The sequence below is a fragment of the Drosophila arizonae genome, chromosome 4 (genome assembly GCF_054131065.1).
Source record: "Drosophila arizonae isolate 15081-1271.41 chromosome 4, UAZ_ARI_1.0, whole genome shotgun sequence".
In the NCBI taxonomy this organism is placed as follows: Eukaryota; Metazoa; Arthropoda; class Insecta; order Diptera; family Drosophilidae; genus Drosophila; species Drosophila arizonae.
Window position 1 is genome coordinate 12,384,120 of NC_142924.1, and position 16,774 is coordinate 12,400,893.

The window sequence follows — 16,774 nt, forward strand, 5'->3', positions numbered from 1 at the left end:
GATGCAGAGGCAGGGCAGAGGCAGAGGCGGTGGGAGTAGCAGAGGCAGCAAGAGGTAAGAACCTGCCTCATTTGTGGCAACACTTTTCTAATTAATGCAAACAATTGAAAGAAGCTAAAGCTAAGAGCTAAAGAGCAAATTAAGCTAATCTAGCTATATTTTAGTTAAATGATAAATGCTTGAGTCACAGCGTTAATTTCTCTGGCTTGTTTTTTTTTACTATATTCCTAGACTCAAAGGTAATGTAATTAATTTTGCTCATATTGTTTTGACATTTCCGGCTATGGGAAAACATTTTATTTTTATGTTGAAAATGAAGAAAATTTATGAATTTTTTATAAAAATAAAAAATAAAAAAATAGGAAAACTTTTTCTTTTCCATTTTACGGCTAATTTGTAGGCCCAAAGGCCGGTTAGCGTGGCGCTGCGTGGCTGTCATGTATTTGAAAATTTTAAGTAGACACGTCAGCGGCTTTTTAGTGGCAACAGCGCAGGAAAAACAAAGTGCCCCCGCCCACCCCAGACACACACACACACACACACTCTATGTAACAATTGCGGCCGTTCCTTATCCAACCAGAACTGAAAATTTGAAAATTAAAACAAACAAAACTAAGAGTCAAAACTTGGGGCCACAAAGTTAATGCCAGTCAAGACAATCAAGTGCCGACTAAGTGAGGGAGAGGGAGAGAGAGCACTAGGACTAGCGTGTGTTAGCTATATAGCGAGTAACAAACAGAGAGAGAGAGTGGCAAGAAAAGTGAGCAAATCACGCATAAATCTATCAATTGAAGCGAACGTGCAATCAAATCGAAAAGCCTTCGTCTAGTGTTTGCATTCGGCTTCTCAGTTAATTACCGAAGCGAAGAGCATTTGGGCTTGGGTTAGTGAACTCAGCGACCTGTGGCAAACTGCATATGAGGCATATGCATATACATATATAACTGGTAGATCTTATATTAAGACTAGACTAGATATAAATTCTAGGCATACCCTCACAATATTTGCAACATTTTGCTGGTGGCTCATCGTTGGTGGCATCGGCAATGATCGGCATGGTCCCCGGTCCCGTTGCCGGTCCACGCAGCGCTCCAATTTGCAACTCTGGCCAACTTTAAGGCGCTTGCAGCGGTCCACGTCGCGGTATCTGTGTATGTGTGTGTGTGTGTGTGTGTGTTGGACTCGACGACCTCTCACCAACAACACAATGTCAGCTGGCACAACATTTGATATATAAACACACAACACTCGCACAGACGCACTTACAGGGCACACTAACACACACACAGCCCGAGAGCGATGCGAGCGAGAAGAAAGAGAGAGAAAGAGGGAGATGCACACGCGACACGCGCCTGCAACGGCTTTGCTCGGAGTTTCTTTTCGGAGAAGGAGGGGGGCGGCGCGGTAAGGCGTAATCTAGAAACCACCTGCCGGATCACAGCAAACGCCAGTTGCAAATTCTCAATTTTGAATTTTCAATTTTGTTGCTTTGTCGTTTTGCAAAATCTTTTCAACACTTTCGTTTATTTTGGTTTTGGAATGTTAACAGCATAGTTTCTGCACAGTTTTACGTTTTACGTTCTCACAGTGCGCTGGCCATTCGTTTGGGCGCGACAGTTAGTGAACAGGATCAGTGCGATTATCTGGCGATTATCTAGATCCGATCTGATCTGATCTGATCTGAACTGGGTTCGCTTCGGTTTGCTACTGTCAGTGTCTGGTCTTGTCTGTTTGGGGACGTCACGCCGTGGCTATTTCTAGTCTTTGGCTTTCACATTGCGCTTTTCCGTGAAAATTGTACGAGACGTTCAAACGTGAAACATCCGCAGAGACCACTGAGCAGGCGGCCAGGCGGCCAGGCCAGGCCAAGGCGTGCAACGGATCCCCAGAGAATTCGAATTTAGAAATTTTACGACTGTGATGCTGCAGAGTTCCGCTCGGTCTCTCTCTCTCTCTCTCTCTCCCTTTCTTTATCTCGTGCGCTCTCTCGATCTTCGAAATTTACGAAAATTCTCAGTCGCGCATCGACGGCAACTGTTAGATAATTTGGCGTCGGCGCGGCCAAAAAGTTTTTCACCATTTTCCTCAATGAAACAATGAACTTTCACATTTCGAACAGGCACAGCAACAACAGCGGCTGCTGCCTTCGGCATTCGCTCTCCGAATTTCGAAAACTCTTCTCGAAAATAGCATACGGCACAGAGATCAGAGAGCGAGAGAGCACGCGCTCCCATAGAACCACTCATTCTCGAAAAGTTTTCAAAAGTTTTTCTATTTTCTGCGCTCTGCTCTATCGCCTGTGCACCCTACACATTAAGTGCGCGGCGCAGCATGCTGGACTTTGCATGTGTTTCGTCTGCTAACTAGGTTTCTGGGTCAAGGTGTGAGCAATTAGCAAATTTACTTGCTAAATTGGGTTTTCGGCGGTACAGGAGGCAGTTGACATTTGAAGCCTTGCGATTACTTTGCTTGCTCAGCTGCATTGACGTAAGTTCACTCAAGGCAATGCCTCAAGTTTCCAATTGGAAAATGCCTTAACTTCAGCTAGTCAACACAGGCAGCATATCTATAAAGCACTGTAGCTATTGTCACCTCAAATCAAAATATTTTGATATAATTTAGAACCAGAAAAAACTGGCAGCGACTTTAATGCTCGTTCATGAATATTAATATAAATAATCATTATAATTTAATGAAATGAACGCGCCGAAACTTAACAGAGCTCTGTTACTTAACGAAATGCGAAACAGTTTGAAGATTTATAATAGTATGTATTAATTATTTGGCAACGGGCCAGCAAATCTTAACTAGACAACAACTACAAGAGATGCTGCGAAAAAATCCTTGCTAAGCAACAACAAACGACCTTGAAAATAACAATAAAAAAAAAAAAAAAATAAAAAACAATAGAAATAAAGAAATATAAATAAAAACATTTAAGTTTTCAACAACTTTCGCGACGAACTCAGCATAAAAATTCGTAAGAACCAAAACGAAAATTGCGAATATTGAAAATTCGAATTTAGATGATTCGATATTGAAAAACACCTGCATGACTAATTGTTTCCCCGCACACACACCTGTTCTACCCCGCTTGGCGAAGTAAATGGCATATTTAAATTTAGCTGCTAGCCAAATAATTTATTTAAATTTAGCATAAAATATGATTTCTAGACGAATCATTCTATGGCAATAGTATTCAATAAAATATGTAGAATATATATATATATATATATATATATATATATATATATAGAATATATATAAAATAGATGTCGAGCGCAGTGTTGGCAAAAATAAACCGCAATCAACCGAATTTCCCGCCCCGCACTCTGAAAAATAGCAACTAAAAATAAGAAAATTGACTCAGCTTTGGCTTTCATTATTGTTGTTGCTATTGTTGCCTCTGTTGCTGTTGTTGTTGTTGCCATTTAGCGACAACATTTTTGTACACAAGAGGAAAAAAAGAAAAGAGAGCAGAAAATCATATTTGAAATAAATTTTTTTCAAATTTATTGCCAAATTGGGCACAATTCAAAAGACGAACGTCAACAACTGGGGCTTATGTCTGTCCCCCAGTCCACAGCCCACAGCCCACAGACCGTCGGCCGCTAATAGAAGTGGGCGTGTGCATAGACTTTAAACCAATTGACTCATAATGCACATTTAGCCAAGAGCGCAAATAGTGTAGCCAACTGTTCGGCCAACGGGACTTTTGTCATATAAACAATGTGCACATTATTCATAGGAAAATTGCAATTTCCACACATTCGGCTCCATTGCCCCAATGTCAGGGACGAAATAGAAAAACAAACAAAACGCAAAGCTAAGGGAATTTATTGCACAATTTTTCACTGTGCGTATGCGTGTATGTGTGTGTGTGTGCATTTGTGTGTTGGTTAAAATTTATTGTGCACATGTTTGAAAACATAAAAATATATGCGCTATGACAATTTTGCAACCATAATAATTATTGTTGTTGCTTTTATAGAACATATTGCAAATGGTAAATGCAGGGTATATTGATTTGAATACAAACTATGTAACATGCATAAATAAAATCGATAGACCAGCTTATGTGTTTTATCTGTGTATTATATTTGTATATTTGTTGGTCCGTCTCTATGCAACTATAATATATCCTTTTCTTCGTCTGTCTGTCGAGGTCGAGATTTGATTTCAGTGAGGTTTGTTTGAGATCATCAATATCATTTCTATTTTTCTTCAGAGCAATGAAAATCATAAACTCATCAAAGGCTTGACTTTTTTGATTTGATAGACCAAGTTTTAGATGTATATAACATATAGATGGTAATTTTTAAACATAGTTAATAGCTAACAAATATATGATAGTTCACATATATAATAAATAGTTAATAGCTCTGTTAAAAATTCATGCAAAACTAAAATCTTGCCCCATTAAGATATGTTATTGCCATAGTTTAGGGTATTTGCTAGTCGGGCATTACCTAACAGCAAACACTCTTACTTGCTTTTGCTGCTGCTGTCAAGCACCTCGCTCAGGGTCAGCAAAAAATTTGCAAATAGTTTTATCATTGCTGCCGCTGCTTCTTCTTCCTTTATTGTTTTTGGCTTATGAATTATGAGTGGGCTGGCGAAGTTTGCGGCCCACTGTGCACGCAGCTTTGGCAATTCGTTTTATCCAATATCTTAGTCGGTTGCAGGCAAAGGAGCCGCAGCCGCAGCCACAGCCACAGCAACAATTTTTCTATTTATTTATTTGCCCTCCAATTTTCATTCGAATATAAATTATAAAGCTGGTAGCATAAAAAATATACAAAAAATAAAAAAAAAAAGATAAATATTAAATAGAAGAAATGATCGGGCAGAGAAGCCAAAATCGAGCGCGTCAGCGTTTTCCTTTTTTTTTCTCTCTCTTTTTTTTTTCTTTTTGTTGGCGTGGGCGAAAGAAAATTGAAAAACATTTTTCACCATGCGAAAGTTTTCTCGTCTTTTTGACGTCGTTTATAATGACGAAACGACGAGCATTTAGCTTAGAAAAGCCATAAACAAACAGTAAATGCCAGTGCAAAGCAGAGAATTTTTCTAAATTTTTCGCTTTGAGCTAAAGCAAGAGCAGCAGCCGGAGAGATTTGCCAAAAATTTGAAAATAAACTTGCAGTTAACCAAAAGTATTTCAATATATTTATATTTACTTTCGTTTCAGTTAATTTATTGTATCTGAGGATATGCGGCCTCACTTCTGAGAACATAGAACCCGTTAAAGGAAACGTCTTTATAATGAAACTTAATTCTTGGGCAAGATTAATCGAATTCCTATTGTACAGAATAGTCTATAGTTTCCTCTACATCTTGCTGTGGGAACTTGTATGTTAGTGTAGCATATTAGATTCTTCTGTTATTAATCTATTAGTGGGCAGTATAGGTGAACAGATAATATTAAATCAATTATTATATAATATCAATTATATCAAAGATCAACTCTGATACTCAGGAAAACATCTGTAGAAATAATGTGTTATATAAAAACATAGTTTTTTAAGTTATAATGAAAATATCTTGAGTAAATGCAGCTATTAATTATTTAGCTGCTCTAAACTAATAAAATTCACCTGTAACTGCAAATAATTTCTAAGCTGAATATACAAACCGCGACACGCATTCGTTTCTCATTATTCTTATTATTAGAAACCTAGAAGTGTCTAGCCTTCATATAGGATAAAGCGAATAGCAAATAAAATATACAAAAGTAAAATTCAAGAACGATGTACAATTAAACTGGGATGACAGTTCTTTTGAGAAAATTTGATGGAAAATTTCTACTGCTGCTGCTTCTGATTTCATAATCGGCGATAATTTATGTGATTACTTAAATGAGCAATGTTAGGCGCAAGCAAAGAAATAGAATAAAACTATGCCAAGAACAACTAATTGGTGCACACAAACAGCAACAACAACAGCAGCAAACTAGAAAAGTATCGAAAAAGAAATATGAAGGCATGGCACACTACTGGCCGTAAGTATGTGCACGCCTGTGAGTGGGTGTAACAGCTGCAACAGGTGCCATCGATGGTGGTGCGCCAACTTTCATCATCGACTGTGCACTCAACAAACAACGCGACAACACGCCACACACAAACTAGCAAACATTAGCAGAAACACGACAACAGCTCATTAATTGTGACCAATAAAACTGGCGATGTGAGCCAAAGCTGTTAATTAATTTCGTGGGAATTATTTATTGTAAAGAAATCGAAATGGATTTATCAATTTTGTACATAGCAATTGAGAGAAATCTAACAAGAATTGGCCAGAGCTTCGATAAGTTAGCTAAAGTTAAGATAGCAGAGGTTAAACGAGCGAGAATTCACAGTTTTCTACGATTTCGTAATTTTTGCTCATCTCTGCTGCCTCGCTGGAATAAATCAGCTAATATATTTTATACAATTTATATGGAAAGCATATCATCATAAATGACAACATTTGCATGCTCTATTTGCTTACAGATGTGCATATAAATCTATATATGTAAGCAAGGTAAAGCGATAATATATAAAGTCTTATTGGAATTTAAGTCGCAACAGGTTGAAGGGGAAATAGATACAATTAAATTCAAAGGAAAGTGTATGCAGAATTCGCAGTGTTGTTGTTGTTTCTTCTACCTGCGGTTTACAGGGTTTTTTTTTTTTAGTGGCATCGCCAAGGGAAAAATACAAAAGCCATAAAATTGTAATGGCCCGAAGACGACACCGAAAATTGTCGCCTACAACAACTGCGACTGGGTTGCATAGGGTTACGAATCGGGGGTAGAGGCAAACAACTGACACACACACACAGACACACCCCACCAACACCCACAGCTAGACTGTAACTTATAAATAACAAATTAGCTTAGTAATGCATTACGAATCTTGCTTAGATATAAAGGTTTTTCTTCAACCAGCTTGCATTGAAAATAAAATTATAAATTTATATTCATAGGTGGGTAATCTTTAACTTAAAATTAATAATACATTTATATGCAATAATAAAATTTCTAATTTACCCATAATAATTGTTTTTGTATGTCAGAAATTCTAATTAGAAAGAATGCCGTGTATTGGTTTTATATGCTATGACTTATAAGCTTTTTATTGGAAATAGTTTATACACTTGCTCGCCATTCCAATTGCAAGCGATGTGTTTAATACACGAAAGACACCCATACATCCATACACACACACGCACTTGCACAGACAGCCAATGAGACCAGCTGCACATGCGACTTTCATATTGGAAAAGGGCGTCGCAACGAAGCCGGCAAAATAAAGACGCGAATATCACACAAAAGCGAAAAAGCAAAAGCGTTGCCAAACTGCTGTAGACAAAGAAGAGGAAGGAACAGCTAGTGCAAAGCATTGTAAGCTTTTACATTTATTTTACATACGCAATTTGTTGTTTGCCAAAAGCTAGCCACCAACAAATGAGTATAGAAATATACTACGATTCCAGGTTGCACCCAGAAGCAAATTTAGAAATAGAACAAACTATTCACACACTCGCACGCACTACACACGCACAAATGTAAACGGGGCAACAATAAAAATAAACAAAAACCACATAAAAAATAGCAAAATTACCTCAGCACTGCTTCTGTCGCTATCGCCGTCGCTGCCGCTGCCTCTGCCTCTGTTGCTGTTGCTGCTGCTGCGATTGTTGTTGGATCCCGTTCCCGTTCGCTGTGAAGGCGTCTCTTGGGCGATTGTTATTGTTGGCTGCGGCTGTGGCCAGTTGGCACTATATGTCTGACACGGGTTGTGAAGTGCGCATTGCTAACTTTAAGCACTGTTCACAACTGGGAGCACACAATTTAGGTTATTTAATGCATTAATGTTGGCTTATTTTAGAATTTTATGCACAGACGTCGCGGAATTCACAAAAACACTTGCATTGCACACTAGCGCCGCCTGCAGCTGTTCGCACGAACCACGAAGTATCACACTTTTAAACAGTTGGCAGCCCCGTACATTCAGAGTTGTATATGTAACTCTCGCAATAGTCGTGCAATGCAACACTGAAGACGCTGTCATACCGCTTGAACGTTGTATATCCAGGCTTGCAAGCTGCAACCCTATTAAGACGCCGGAGAGGGTATAAAGAAAAAACGCGAGCCGCTTAACACTTGGAACGAAAAAACGCACAGGCAGCGGAAAAATTGAAAAAAACATATAACAGGGTAAGCAATAGTGAAATATACGAATATTAGCAAAAAGTTACTAAGAAAAATATGTGAACTCACGTGTACTTTTCGCGTATTTCAGTGCTGACGAAACGTGTCTGGCTTCTGAGTCTGCGTCGGTCGTACAACAAAACTAAAAAGAAAAAAAAAAAGAAAACAACGAGAACAAAATGTCGGACATCTCCAGCACTCAGCTAAGGACGGAGATTCAGTCCGTACTGAAGGATGCCGACCTATCGACCATTTCGGCGAAACGGGTGCGTGAGCAGGTGGAAAGCAAATTGAATTGCTCGCTGCTGAGCCGCAAGAAGGAATTCGACAAGATTGTGATGGAGGTTATCAACGAACAGCAAGAGGAGGACGATGATGATGACGATGACGATGGCAAGGATCCGGATGCCGAGCCGGCAGACGATAGCGAGCCCAGCGAAGAGGATGAGGTGGCCAGCAGCAGCGAGGAGGAGAAAAAGAAGAAGCCGGCACCCAAGAAAAGGCCACAGCCCACCAAGCACAAGGTATCCGCCAAGAAGAAGCGCAAGAGTCTCAATGCCGATGACTCGGGCACCGAAAGCGATGCCGGCTCCGATTCCGACTACGAGGTAGTCAAGAAGCCAGCACCCAAAAAGAAGGCTGCCAAAAGCGCTGGCTCCGGCACCGGCCGCAAGAGCACCGGCTTCACACGCGCCTACAATCTGTCGCCGGAGCTGTCGGCCTTGATGGGCGCCGACTCTTTGCCGCGCCACGAGGTGGTCAAGAAGGTGTGGGCCATTATCAAGGAGCGCGACCTGTACGATCCGAAGAACAAGCAGTTTGCCATATGCGACGATGAGCTAATGAAGGTCATGAAAGTAAAACGCTTCCGCACCTTCGGCATGTTGAAGCACTTGAAGCCGCATTTCCTTGACTAAGCTGTCGCTGCTGCTGCCGCTGCCACTCAGATCCAATCAGTCCCATCCAGATGCAATTGGTCCACATGCGCCAACAACTAACACTAACCCTCCCACACACACACACACTCACACGCACATTCACCTGCAGACATACACCTAAACACACATAGAAATCATTTAGTTTAGTCGTTTTTGATTCCTTTTTGACTGCAAATTTCGGCTCAGCGACATTCGTTTCGATTCCTTTGATCACCTTCCCCCAGCTCCCCCTTGTGTTTATTAAGAATTATTTGCACGCGGTGTAGACGACGTCGTCGATGACTTATTTCTGGGGCTCCCCCACCCCCCACCAATGTGTTAGGATTAAAAACCTAATTAAGACGAATCTACAAATACTTTCATGTAGTCTACGGCATTTTAAGTAACGTATATAAAAACATTAAAAAAAAGTAAGAAAAAAAAACATTAAAAAAAACAAAAACAAAAAAAATTTCATAAAGAATATATAATTTTTTGTAATGTAATTTACAAATTATGGTAAACAAAAACGAAAATATTAAAGAAACATACAAATTTTTAAGGCATAATATCAAATAAAATAGACGAGTGATGCATCTGATAAAATAACAAAAACAACAACCAATTGCATTTATTTGTTTTAATAAATAATGGAGCGGGAGGAATAGGAGTTTTATATTTAAGCATTTAACTTTAATATTTTGATTACCTAAAATTTGTTCAATTGAATTTATGGCATACAAAAATTAATTCATTTTCAAAATTGATGAAAATAAAAACAAATATATATATTAAATCCGAAAATATATATATATTTTTCACTTTTGGCTTCATTCAAATTCCGTTTTCAAATTTTGTATATAAATTGCCAATAAAACAGAAAAATAAAACAATTTCATACATTTTCCAATAATTTTTTATTTGTTATTTACAAATGATGGCAAAAAAATCGAATAAAACCCGAATTTATGAATTTCATAATAATTGAAACTTTTAAGCATTGCTCAATAAAACATTTTATTGTTTATAAGTTTTTCACAATTTTTACTTTTTTTTTTTTACAAACATTTTAGATTTTCCTGTTTTTCACTTTTTAATTGTTTTGGTTTTTAGTGTTTAGTTTTTATACATAAAGTTCTCTAATAATATGTATGTATATGCGTGTATATATATATACATATACATGTATAGAATTCTTTATCTGATATTGTATATGCCGGCGTGTACCTCAATAGGCACCTCAATAATTGAATAAATGGAATTCTTTCACTGCATTTCAATTAACGACGCTCAAATATGGTGAATACAGCAAATAGAGAAACAAAAAGCAAAGTTATTAGTATAAACAAATGCAAATACAGATACGATAAAAAACAAGTACAAATAGCAACACATATACATATATATACAAATATATATATTTATATGTTTGTGGGGGTGTAAGTAAATTCCATACAAAGGCAAGAAAACGTTTCAAATATATAATATATATATATATACTATATATTAAAGTTTTAAGTTTCGTATAAATTCAAGTGCCACTAGTTAAGTACGGGGGATTAGAGAGCGAAGGGGGCGTGAAGGAAAGGGAGGGTGTTAGCAAAAAGCGAAAGAGTTTGGTTAGCTACCGAAACCGTTAGTCGCGTGTGTGTGCGTGTATATGCAAGTGTGGGCTGGGTAATGAGAAAAACATAAATACTTTTGCGGCTGTGTGTTAAGTAACTGCTAAAAAAAAAACAATACAATGGTTACATATATATTTTTTTTTAAGTAAATGCTAGCAACTAAAAAGCGTCCGTTATTTTGTGTGTTTGTTTAGTGATTTTTTTGTTTTGGTGTCTCGTGTTTCGCTTACGAAGCAAATACAATTTTATAGTAACTTTGTGTTGTTTTTTCATTTTTCCTCCGTTTTGTCAACAATTTGTGAGAAATTGTGAAATTCTCGCGTAAATAGCTTTAAATCTTGCAAAGAAAATACTTTCGTTGGCGTTGTTCTTCTAATTGTTGTTGTGTTATTGTTGTTGTTGTTGTTGTTATTGTCCCTTAATAGCGATAATAGTTGGGCTTGAAAGGACCGGCCTTATTGAGGCCCATATACTTGGCCTGCTCGTCGCTCAGCTCCGTCAAGTGAGCATCGAACGTGGGCAGATGCAGACTGGCCACATACTCGTCCATCTTCTTGGGCAGCAGATAAACATCGGACTTGTAGCGACCGGGCGGTGCATTGAAGAGCTCAATCAGCGCCAACGCCTGCGTGGCAGATGTAATTGAGACCGCAAACGACGGTATGCTCGAGCAGCTCAAATTGACCAGTCGACCCTCGGCCAGCAGTATTATATACTTGCCCTCTGGCCAAATGATGTGGTCGACTTGCGAGCGCACCTTCTCCCAGGTTAGATCCGGGGTACGCAGCCCATTGACATCGATTTCCGTATTGGAATGGCCCATATTGCACACAATGCAGCCGCTCTTCATCTTATCCATGTGCTCGCGCACCACCACATTCTTGTTGCCCGTCGCCGTGACCACAATATCCACATTGCGTATCACCTCATTCAGCTTGACCACACGGAAACCGTCCATGCTCGCTTGCAGCGCACAAATCGGATCGATCTCAGTGATGTACACAATGCAGCCCTAAAAGAAATCAAGCACAAGTGGGATTTAGATTGTCATATTAGGTAACTGGTGTCCTGCTTACCTGACCCTTGAGCGCCTGGGCACAGCCCTTGCCCACATCGCCGTAGCCACATACGACAACCTGCTTACCGCCGAACATCACATCCGTAGATCGCTTCAGACTGTCCAAGATGGACTCCTTGCAGCTGTACAAATTGTCAAATTTGGTCTTTGTCACCGAATCGTTGACATTCATCGCTGGCACAGTCAGTTTGCCGGCCTTGGAGAGCTGGTAGAGGCGATGCACACCCGTCACACTCTCCTCGACAATGCCCTTGACCAGCTTGAACATGGTGGGATACTTCTTCAGCATCAGATGCGTGGCATCGCCACCATCGTCCAATATCATATTGGGCTGCCAGTTCTCGGCATTCACACAACGATCGATGCACCACCAGAAATCTTCCTCCGTCTCGCCGCGCCATGCAAAGATCGGTATGCCCGATTCCGCCAAAGCGGCGGCCACTTCATTCTGCAAAAGAGCCAAGGAGAGAGGATTGTTAGACAGGTAAATGAGCGATGGCGAGTACAGGTGACTGCAACTTAGCACAGCACTTGGCTGATAAGCTGCCAGCTCTACAGCGCTTAACAGGTGTGTGTATGCGTGTGTGTTTGTGTATCGGTGTGGGTGTATGTGATACAGTGTGTCAACAAGCACGACGATAAGGGCGCCGCCCCACGCTGCCTCGATCCGTGCTAGTGCGGGCATAGAGATTAATTAGACGGCACATAAAAATATGTGCAAACAGCTTTGGGAGCCGTCAATGCTAATTGCATTCGACATGGCAGAGTCACACAGGCACAGCCACAGCCACAGCCCAAGCCGGGGACGTTGAGAAAGAGGAGCACGTAGTAGTTGTAGATGCTATTCAGCCGGAGTTGATTGCCAGAAACCAGTTTCCCGCTGGCAAGGGTATGGGGGTTGAGCTCAAGCCCCAATTTCGGGCGCAGGCAGACAAACACATTCGTATATCAATTATCAACGTTTCGCTTCTTTGATTGCCAAACCAAGCCACTTGAGCTGCCCGTCGACCCCTTTTCTTTTTTGCTTTTTTTTAACTTTGCCCGCGTCATTTGATTGATGATTTGTTTGTATTGTCTGCCTGTGTGTGTGTGTGTGTGCGTGACAACAAATTGGCTCAAGTGACTTGCGTGAAGCAAATGGCGCAGGCAGCACAAAATAGTTGACACAAGATCCCCCAACAGCAGATCTCAGCAGGCAAAGGCCTACTGTACTTGAGCACAATATCAGCGGGTATTCCCCTCCCTTCGCAATCGCTTAGCTACAGGTCATTTCTACATAGATCTCGTAGCAGACAAGGCCTCTTTCTCTCCGCACTTCTCTCTCACTCCCTTTAAAAATGATTTCGTATGTAATTCCCATGCAAACATCTGCGGCACTTTAGCAAAATTATTATTAAGCAATATCTGATTAAAGAATGCTCTTTATCAGCTTCTACTCACTTGGGTGGAGTAAATGTTGCAGGCTGCCCAGCGTACACTGGCTCCAAGCTCGGAGAGCGTCTCAATGAGCACCGCTGTTTGGGCATTGATGTGGGTGCAGCCAACGATTTTGGCATCCTTCAGTGGCTTGTCCTCGGCGGCGCGTTTGCGCAGCGCCATGATGCCCGGCATTTCCTGTTCGGCAATCTCGATCTCACGACGACCGAACGCATGCTGAGCTCCAATGTTGCGCACACAGAAATCGGAGCTGCCCTTCGAATTCTTTTGCACTTTCTCGCGCGGCGGCACATCGTCGCCATCTTCGCTGCTGCCCGTGTAGGAGGCCGAACTAAAGGAATCCGTCGAGGAGGCGCTCAAAGAACGACTACGATACCGGCTGGTCTTTTTCAAGGCCGACGATTGTTTGGTGGCCGGCGGGGGCACCAGGACGCTGGAATCTTGGGGCTGGGTGGAGCCTGCCTGGGCTTGCTTGTCGCCGCCACCAAAGCCCGGATCGACCACAACAGTGTCCGCTAAGTTATTCATTGTTTGCCGCTCGTTATGTAAAGCACACGTTGCAGGATGCTTGATTTTCTTTTGAGTGGTTGGCAGGAGCAGGAATATCACGTATCTGGGTAATTATCACACGATGTGCGATCACTTTACTACTGGCAGCTTCGTTGCTTTCGCGTTCTTTTTACACATCCAACGGCGACAATTTATACAAAAAATATATTAATTGTGTTTTTGTGTGCGCTGCGCCGTCGCCGTCGCCGTCTCCTTTGTTTCACCTCTCCGCTGTTTATGGCTGGGCCGTGCTTCTTCTTTGCGCTTCCAGCTGGTGTGCAATAAAAAAAAAACAATGAAATACAAACGGCGGTCTGATAGGGCTAACGCGTATCGTTTATTAGTTGCTTTTAGCTGTAGAAGAGAAACGAACTGAATGCGTGAGTGCCGCAAAACAAAAGGTATTTATGGCAGAGTGGAAAAAAAAAAACAAATTGCCGTTCGACTATCAGCCGACCACCACATAAACTATCGCTGCTCCGATACATCATGTCGATAAGCGACAGTCTGCGATATTTCATAATCGATTACTCAATTTAAACAAAGTTAATGCGTGGGCATTAGATTTAAAAAAATATTAATTGCACATTATATTCAAAAGTTCTAAATAATTAACAAATGTTACATTTGCTGCTCCAAGTATCCACACACTTCACTATCATCGAGATCAGTCACAAGCCGCGCTTCTGTCAACAACGCCGCCTTATAGCTGTCGCGCTTCTCCACAACGCGTGAAAGAATTGGAATAGCCAATGGCCCTTGCTTGGCATATTTTCGAATGAACTGGCCAACCAATTCCCTGTCCACCACGGACATAGTTAAGCTATGCCTCCACGCTAGCACAGCCAATGGTCGCTCCGGTGTCAGCAGCTGTGAGGGAGTAACGAGATGACGGTAGAGGCAGCCGCGTACAATGTTCTCCAACTGCGCCACTTGACCCTGGAAGGCGCAGGGATGATAAAGCAGGACAATGGCACCTTCGGCAAGATTGCGGATATATCGCTGAGGTGGCAAATATTTGTAGGTGCCATAGACAGCAGGGAGTGGACGAAAAGAGCCGCTACAAAGGAGAATCTGGTATAAAATTCTATGAGAACCAATCATTGGATCAGCGCTTACCATGTGGCTGGCTCGTGTGTGTACTCAATGGACTCATTCAGGCACTTGGTGGGCGGAAGGAAGGCACTGGGCAAAAAGTGTTGCGTCAGCAAAGCCTCTTTGTTCAAGTTGGGATTAAAGAGGCTTCGATTGGCAGCAAAACAGAGGTAATTATAATTCTGACGTATATCTTCCGGGTCGTAATCGACATGCAGGTTATTCTAGATTAATCAACGAAAACATTTGATAGATAAGTAGTGTCAGTAATGGGAAACCCCGTCAACTACTTACTACACCATCATCGCAAACGAGATTCTGCTTCTCTGCAACTTCTGCTTTTAGGATATGTGGTTCTCCTGGCGCTTGGGGGAACCATTTACCCTGCCAACTGTCTTTGAACTTTGGAGTTGGCTTCTCGGTAGTGAAAACCGATGGCTCCGTTTTCAATATGTGTGGCTCACCAGGAGCATAGGGAAACCAGCTGCCTGTCCAAGATTCCGTACGTTGCAGTTTTTCTTTATTCGTTTCACCTGGCGCATGGGGAAACCAGCGGCCCTGCCAATTGTTGTCATCATCGAAGGGCTGCCTCAGAGTGGCTCCGGCCTTCTTTATTGTCTTAGCACGGCAAACGAATTGTATGGCACTCAGCAAGCACAAAACGAAAATGTAGTTTATATTCCAAATCATTTTAATTAAATTAAATAAAACAAAGCGAAAACTGGCAACAGGTGAAAAAGAACAAATCCGACTGCGCAGTTGACGCAACGCATAACAAAACAGCTGCTGCTGCTGCAGCGCTAAGCCGTGTTGTCCAACACTGGTCGTTCATTTGTGCGATTTATAATCATTTTATTTTTGGTTGAAAATTTGGTTGATGTGCTAGAATTGAGTTAATCACAAAGTACAAAATACATATTTACACTGATTTGAAAACAAATGAATACAAATGCCGTAATACACAGTCAACTGGGGGATGCCAAACATCCAATAAGACAGCTGCGGTTGAATCTCTTTGAAGCCACACTTTAACCTGCTTGCCACTGTAAAAAATGGATATAGAAATCAATATTAATTAAAAATTGAAATATTTCAACTTATCCATTTGCACCACACTATTTGTGCAACTCTATAAGCTATTGTATCCAGTGTTCGATACATTTATCGAAACCCCCTTTTCAATCCCAAATCCAATTGGACTCACTTACCCGCAAAGTAGGACCATTATCACCCTGGCGTGCGGCCACTTCTTCTCTGCGCTCCATGTCTAACGCACGCTGTTGCTGTCGACGTACCTTGTCCAGATTCTTTACTCCACGAGATTCATTTTCCTGGCGTCGTCGCTCTGCTGCCTCCAATTGCTGACTGCGACGCTCCTCCTTGATAGACAGAAGATTAATGCTTAGTTGGTCAACAATAATATTAAGTTACCGGAGAGGGCATTAGGTTTGTTTCCTCGGCGCTATTACCGCAGCAGCTAAAGCACGCACCCATTTTATTGTTAAGTTTTCTCAAAGTGCGCAGCGGAGTTTTAGTTAGTACGGCTTCTCTTTGAATGCTTTTGCACTAATTACTTTGCATTACTTCTCTCCAGTTTTGTTTTGTTCTGACTTACTTGTCAGCTGTTGCACCGAACAAAATGCCATCACTAACACACAATCAGCTGATTGACTGTCTAGAGATGTGGCTATGGGCGATGAATGTGTGATTAATTGTAAGCCGTACCGTTCCGATATAAAAGTTATTTAGATAGTTTTGACGTATAGGTATTTCTTTTGCATTTAAACTTTATGTCAAGAAATTAAAAATTTGTTACTATTAATTTTACAATTTTAAAGTAATGATAATACATTGCCAGAAGATTTGTCTACATTCACAGTGA

At 41.0% G+C, this 16,774-nt stretch overlaps 5 protein-coding genes across 5 annotated transcripts in view; 1 reads left to right on the forward strand and 4 right to left on the reverse strand.

The window, feature by feature from the left end:
* The window catches only part of Mrtf (Myocardin-related transcription factor), a 43,309-nt gene extending 41,450 nt beyond the window's left edge, over positions 1-1,859 (reverse strand). The window contains exon 1 of the mRNA XM_018005959.2: positions 994-1,859. Within this exon, the coding sequence (XP_017861448.2) occupies positions 994-1,057 (64 nt within the window). The 5' untranslated portion in view covers positions 1,058-1,859. The remainder of the gene's footprint in view (positions 1-993) is intronic.
* Positions 1,860-8,302: 6,443 nt separating this feature from the next.
* Positions 8,303-14,218, reverse strand: AhcyL1 (Adenosylhomocysteinase like 1). Its single transcript, XM_018005995.2, has 3 exons — positions 13,252-14,218; positions 11,810-12,259; positions 8,303-11,745 (listed from the first exon to the last, which is right to left on the reverse strand). Exons 1-3 carry the CDS (start codon positions 13,774-13,776, stop codon positions 11,152-11,154), a joined length of 1,569 nt encoding a protein of 522 aa, XP_017861484.1. The 5' UTR covers positions 13,777-14,218; the 3' UTR covers positions 8,303-11,151.
* Non2 (upstream activation factor subunit spp27 homolog Non2) lies at positions 8,371-9,729 on the forward strand. The gene has a single exon (XM_018006013.2). The coding sequence runs from the start codon at positions 8,371-8,373 to the stop codon at positions 9,106-9,108; it is 738 nt and encodes a 245-aa protein (XP_017861502.1). The 3' UTR covers positions 9,109-9,729.
* Positions 14,219-14,357: 139 nt separating the features above from the next.
* LOC108612924 (uncharacterized) lies at positions 14,358-15,582 on the reverse strand. The gene is made up of 3 exons (XM_018006010.2): positions 15,187-15,582; positions 14,917-15,116; positions 14,358-14,857 (listed from the first exon to the last, which is right to left on the reverse strand). The coding sequence occupies exons 1-3, from the start codon at positions 15,580-15,582 to the stop codon at positions 14,419-14,421; spliced, it is 1,035 nt and encodes a 344-aa protein (XP_017861499.1). The 3' UTR covers positions 14,358-14,418.
* A 141-nt stretch (positions 15,583-15,723) lies between these two features.
* On the reverse strand, positions 15,724-16,679 carry Svip (small VCP interacting protein). The gene is made up of 3 exons (XM_018006019.2): positions 16,324-16,679; positions 16,101-16,271; positions 15,724-15,935 (listed from the first exon to the last, which is right to left on the reverse strand). Exons 1-3 carry the CDS (start codon positions 16,384-16,386, stop codon positions 15,921-15,923), a joined length of 249 nt encoding a protein of 82 aa, XP_017861508.1. The 5' UTR covers positions 16,387-16,679; the 3' UTR covers positions 15,724-15,920.
* Between the last annotated feature and the right edge of the window lie 95 nt (positions 16,680-16,774).

Excerpts from the sequence above, each read along its gene's own strand:
- Non2 (XM_018006013.2), top strand. The coding sequence starts at position 8,371 with ATGTCGGACATCTCCAGCACTCAGCTAAGGACGGAGATTCAGTCCGTA.
- LOC108612924 (XM_018006010.2), bottom strand. The coding sequence starts at position 15,582 with ATGATTTGGAATATAAACTACATTTTCGTTTTGTGCTTGCTGAGTGCC. Across the intron at positions 15,117-15,186 it reads TCGTTTGCGATGATGGTGTA|AATAACCTGCATGTCGATTA; the intron begins GTAAGTAGTTGA and ends TGATTAATCTAG. Across the intron at positions 14,858-14,916 it reads ACACACGAGCCAGCCACATG|CGGCTCTTTTCGTCCACTCC; the intron begins GTAAGCGCTGAT and ends TCTCCTTTGTAG.
- AhcyL1 (XM_018005995.2), bottom strand. The coding sequence starts at position 13,776 with ATGAATAACTTAGCGGACACTGTTGTGGTCGATCCGGGCTTTGGTGGC. Across the intron at positions 12,260-13,251 it reads GCAACATTTACTCCACCCAA|AATGAAGTGGCCGCCGCTTT; the intron begins GTGAGTAGAAGC and ends GCTCTTTTGCAG. Across the intron at positions 11,746-11,809 it reads CCCAGGCGCTCAAGGGTCAG|GGCTGCATTGTGTACATCAC; the intron begins GTAAGCAGGACA and ends GATTTCTTTTAG.
- Svip (XM_018006019.2), bottom strand. The coding sequence starts at position 16,386 with ATGGGTGCGTGCTTTAGCTGCTGCGGTAATAGCGCCGAGGAAACAAAC. Across the intron at positions 16,272-16,323 it reads CAAACCTAATGCCCTCTCCG|GAGGAGCGTCGCAGTCAGCA; the intron begins GTAACTTAATAT and ends CTGTCTATCAAG.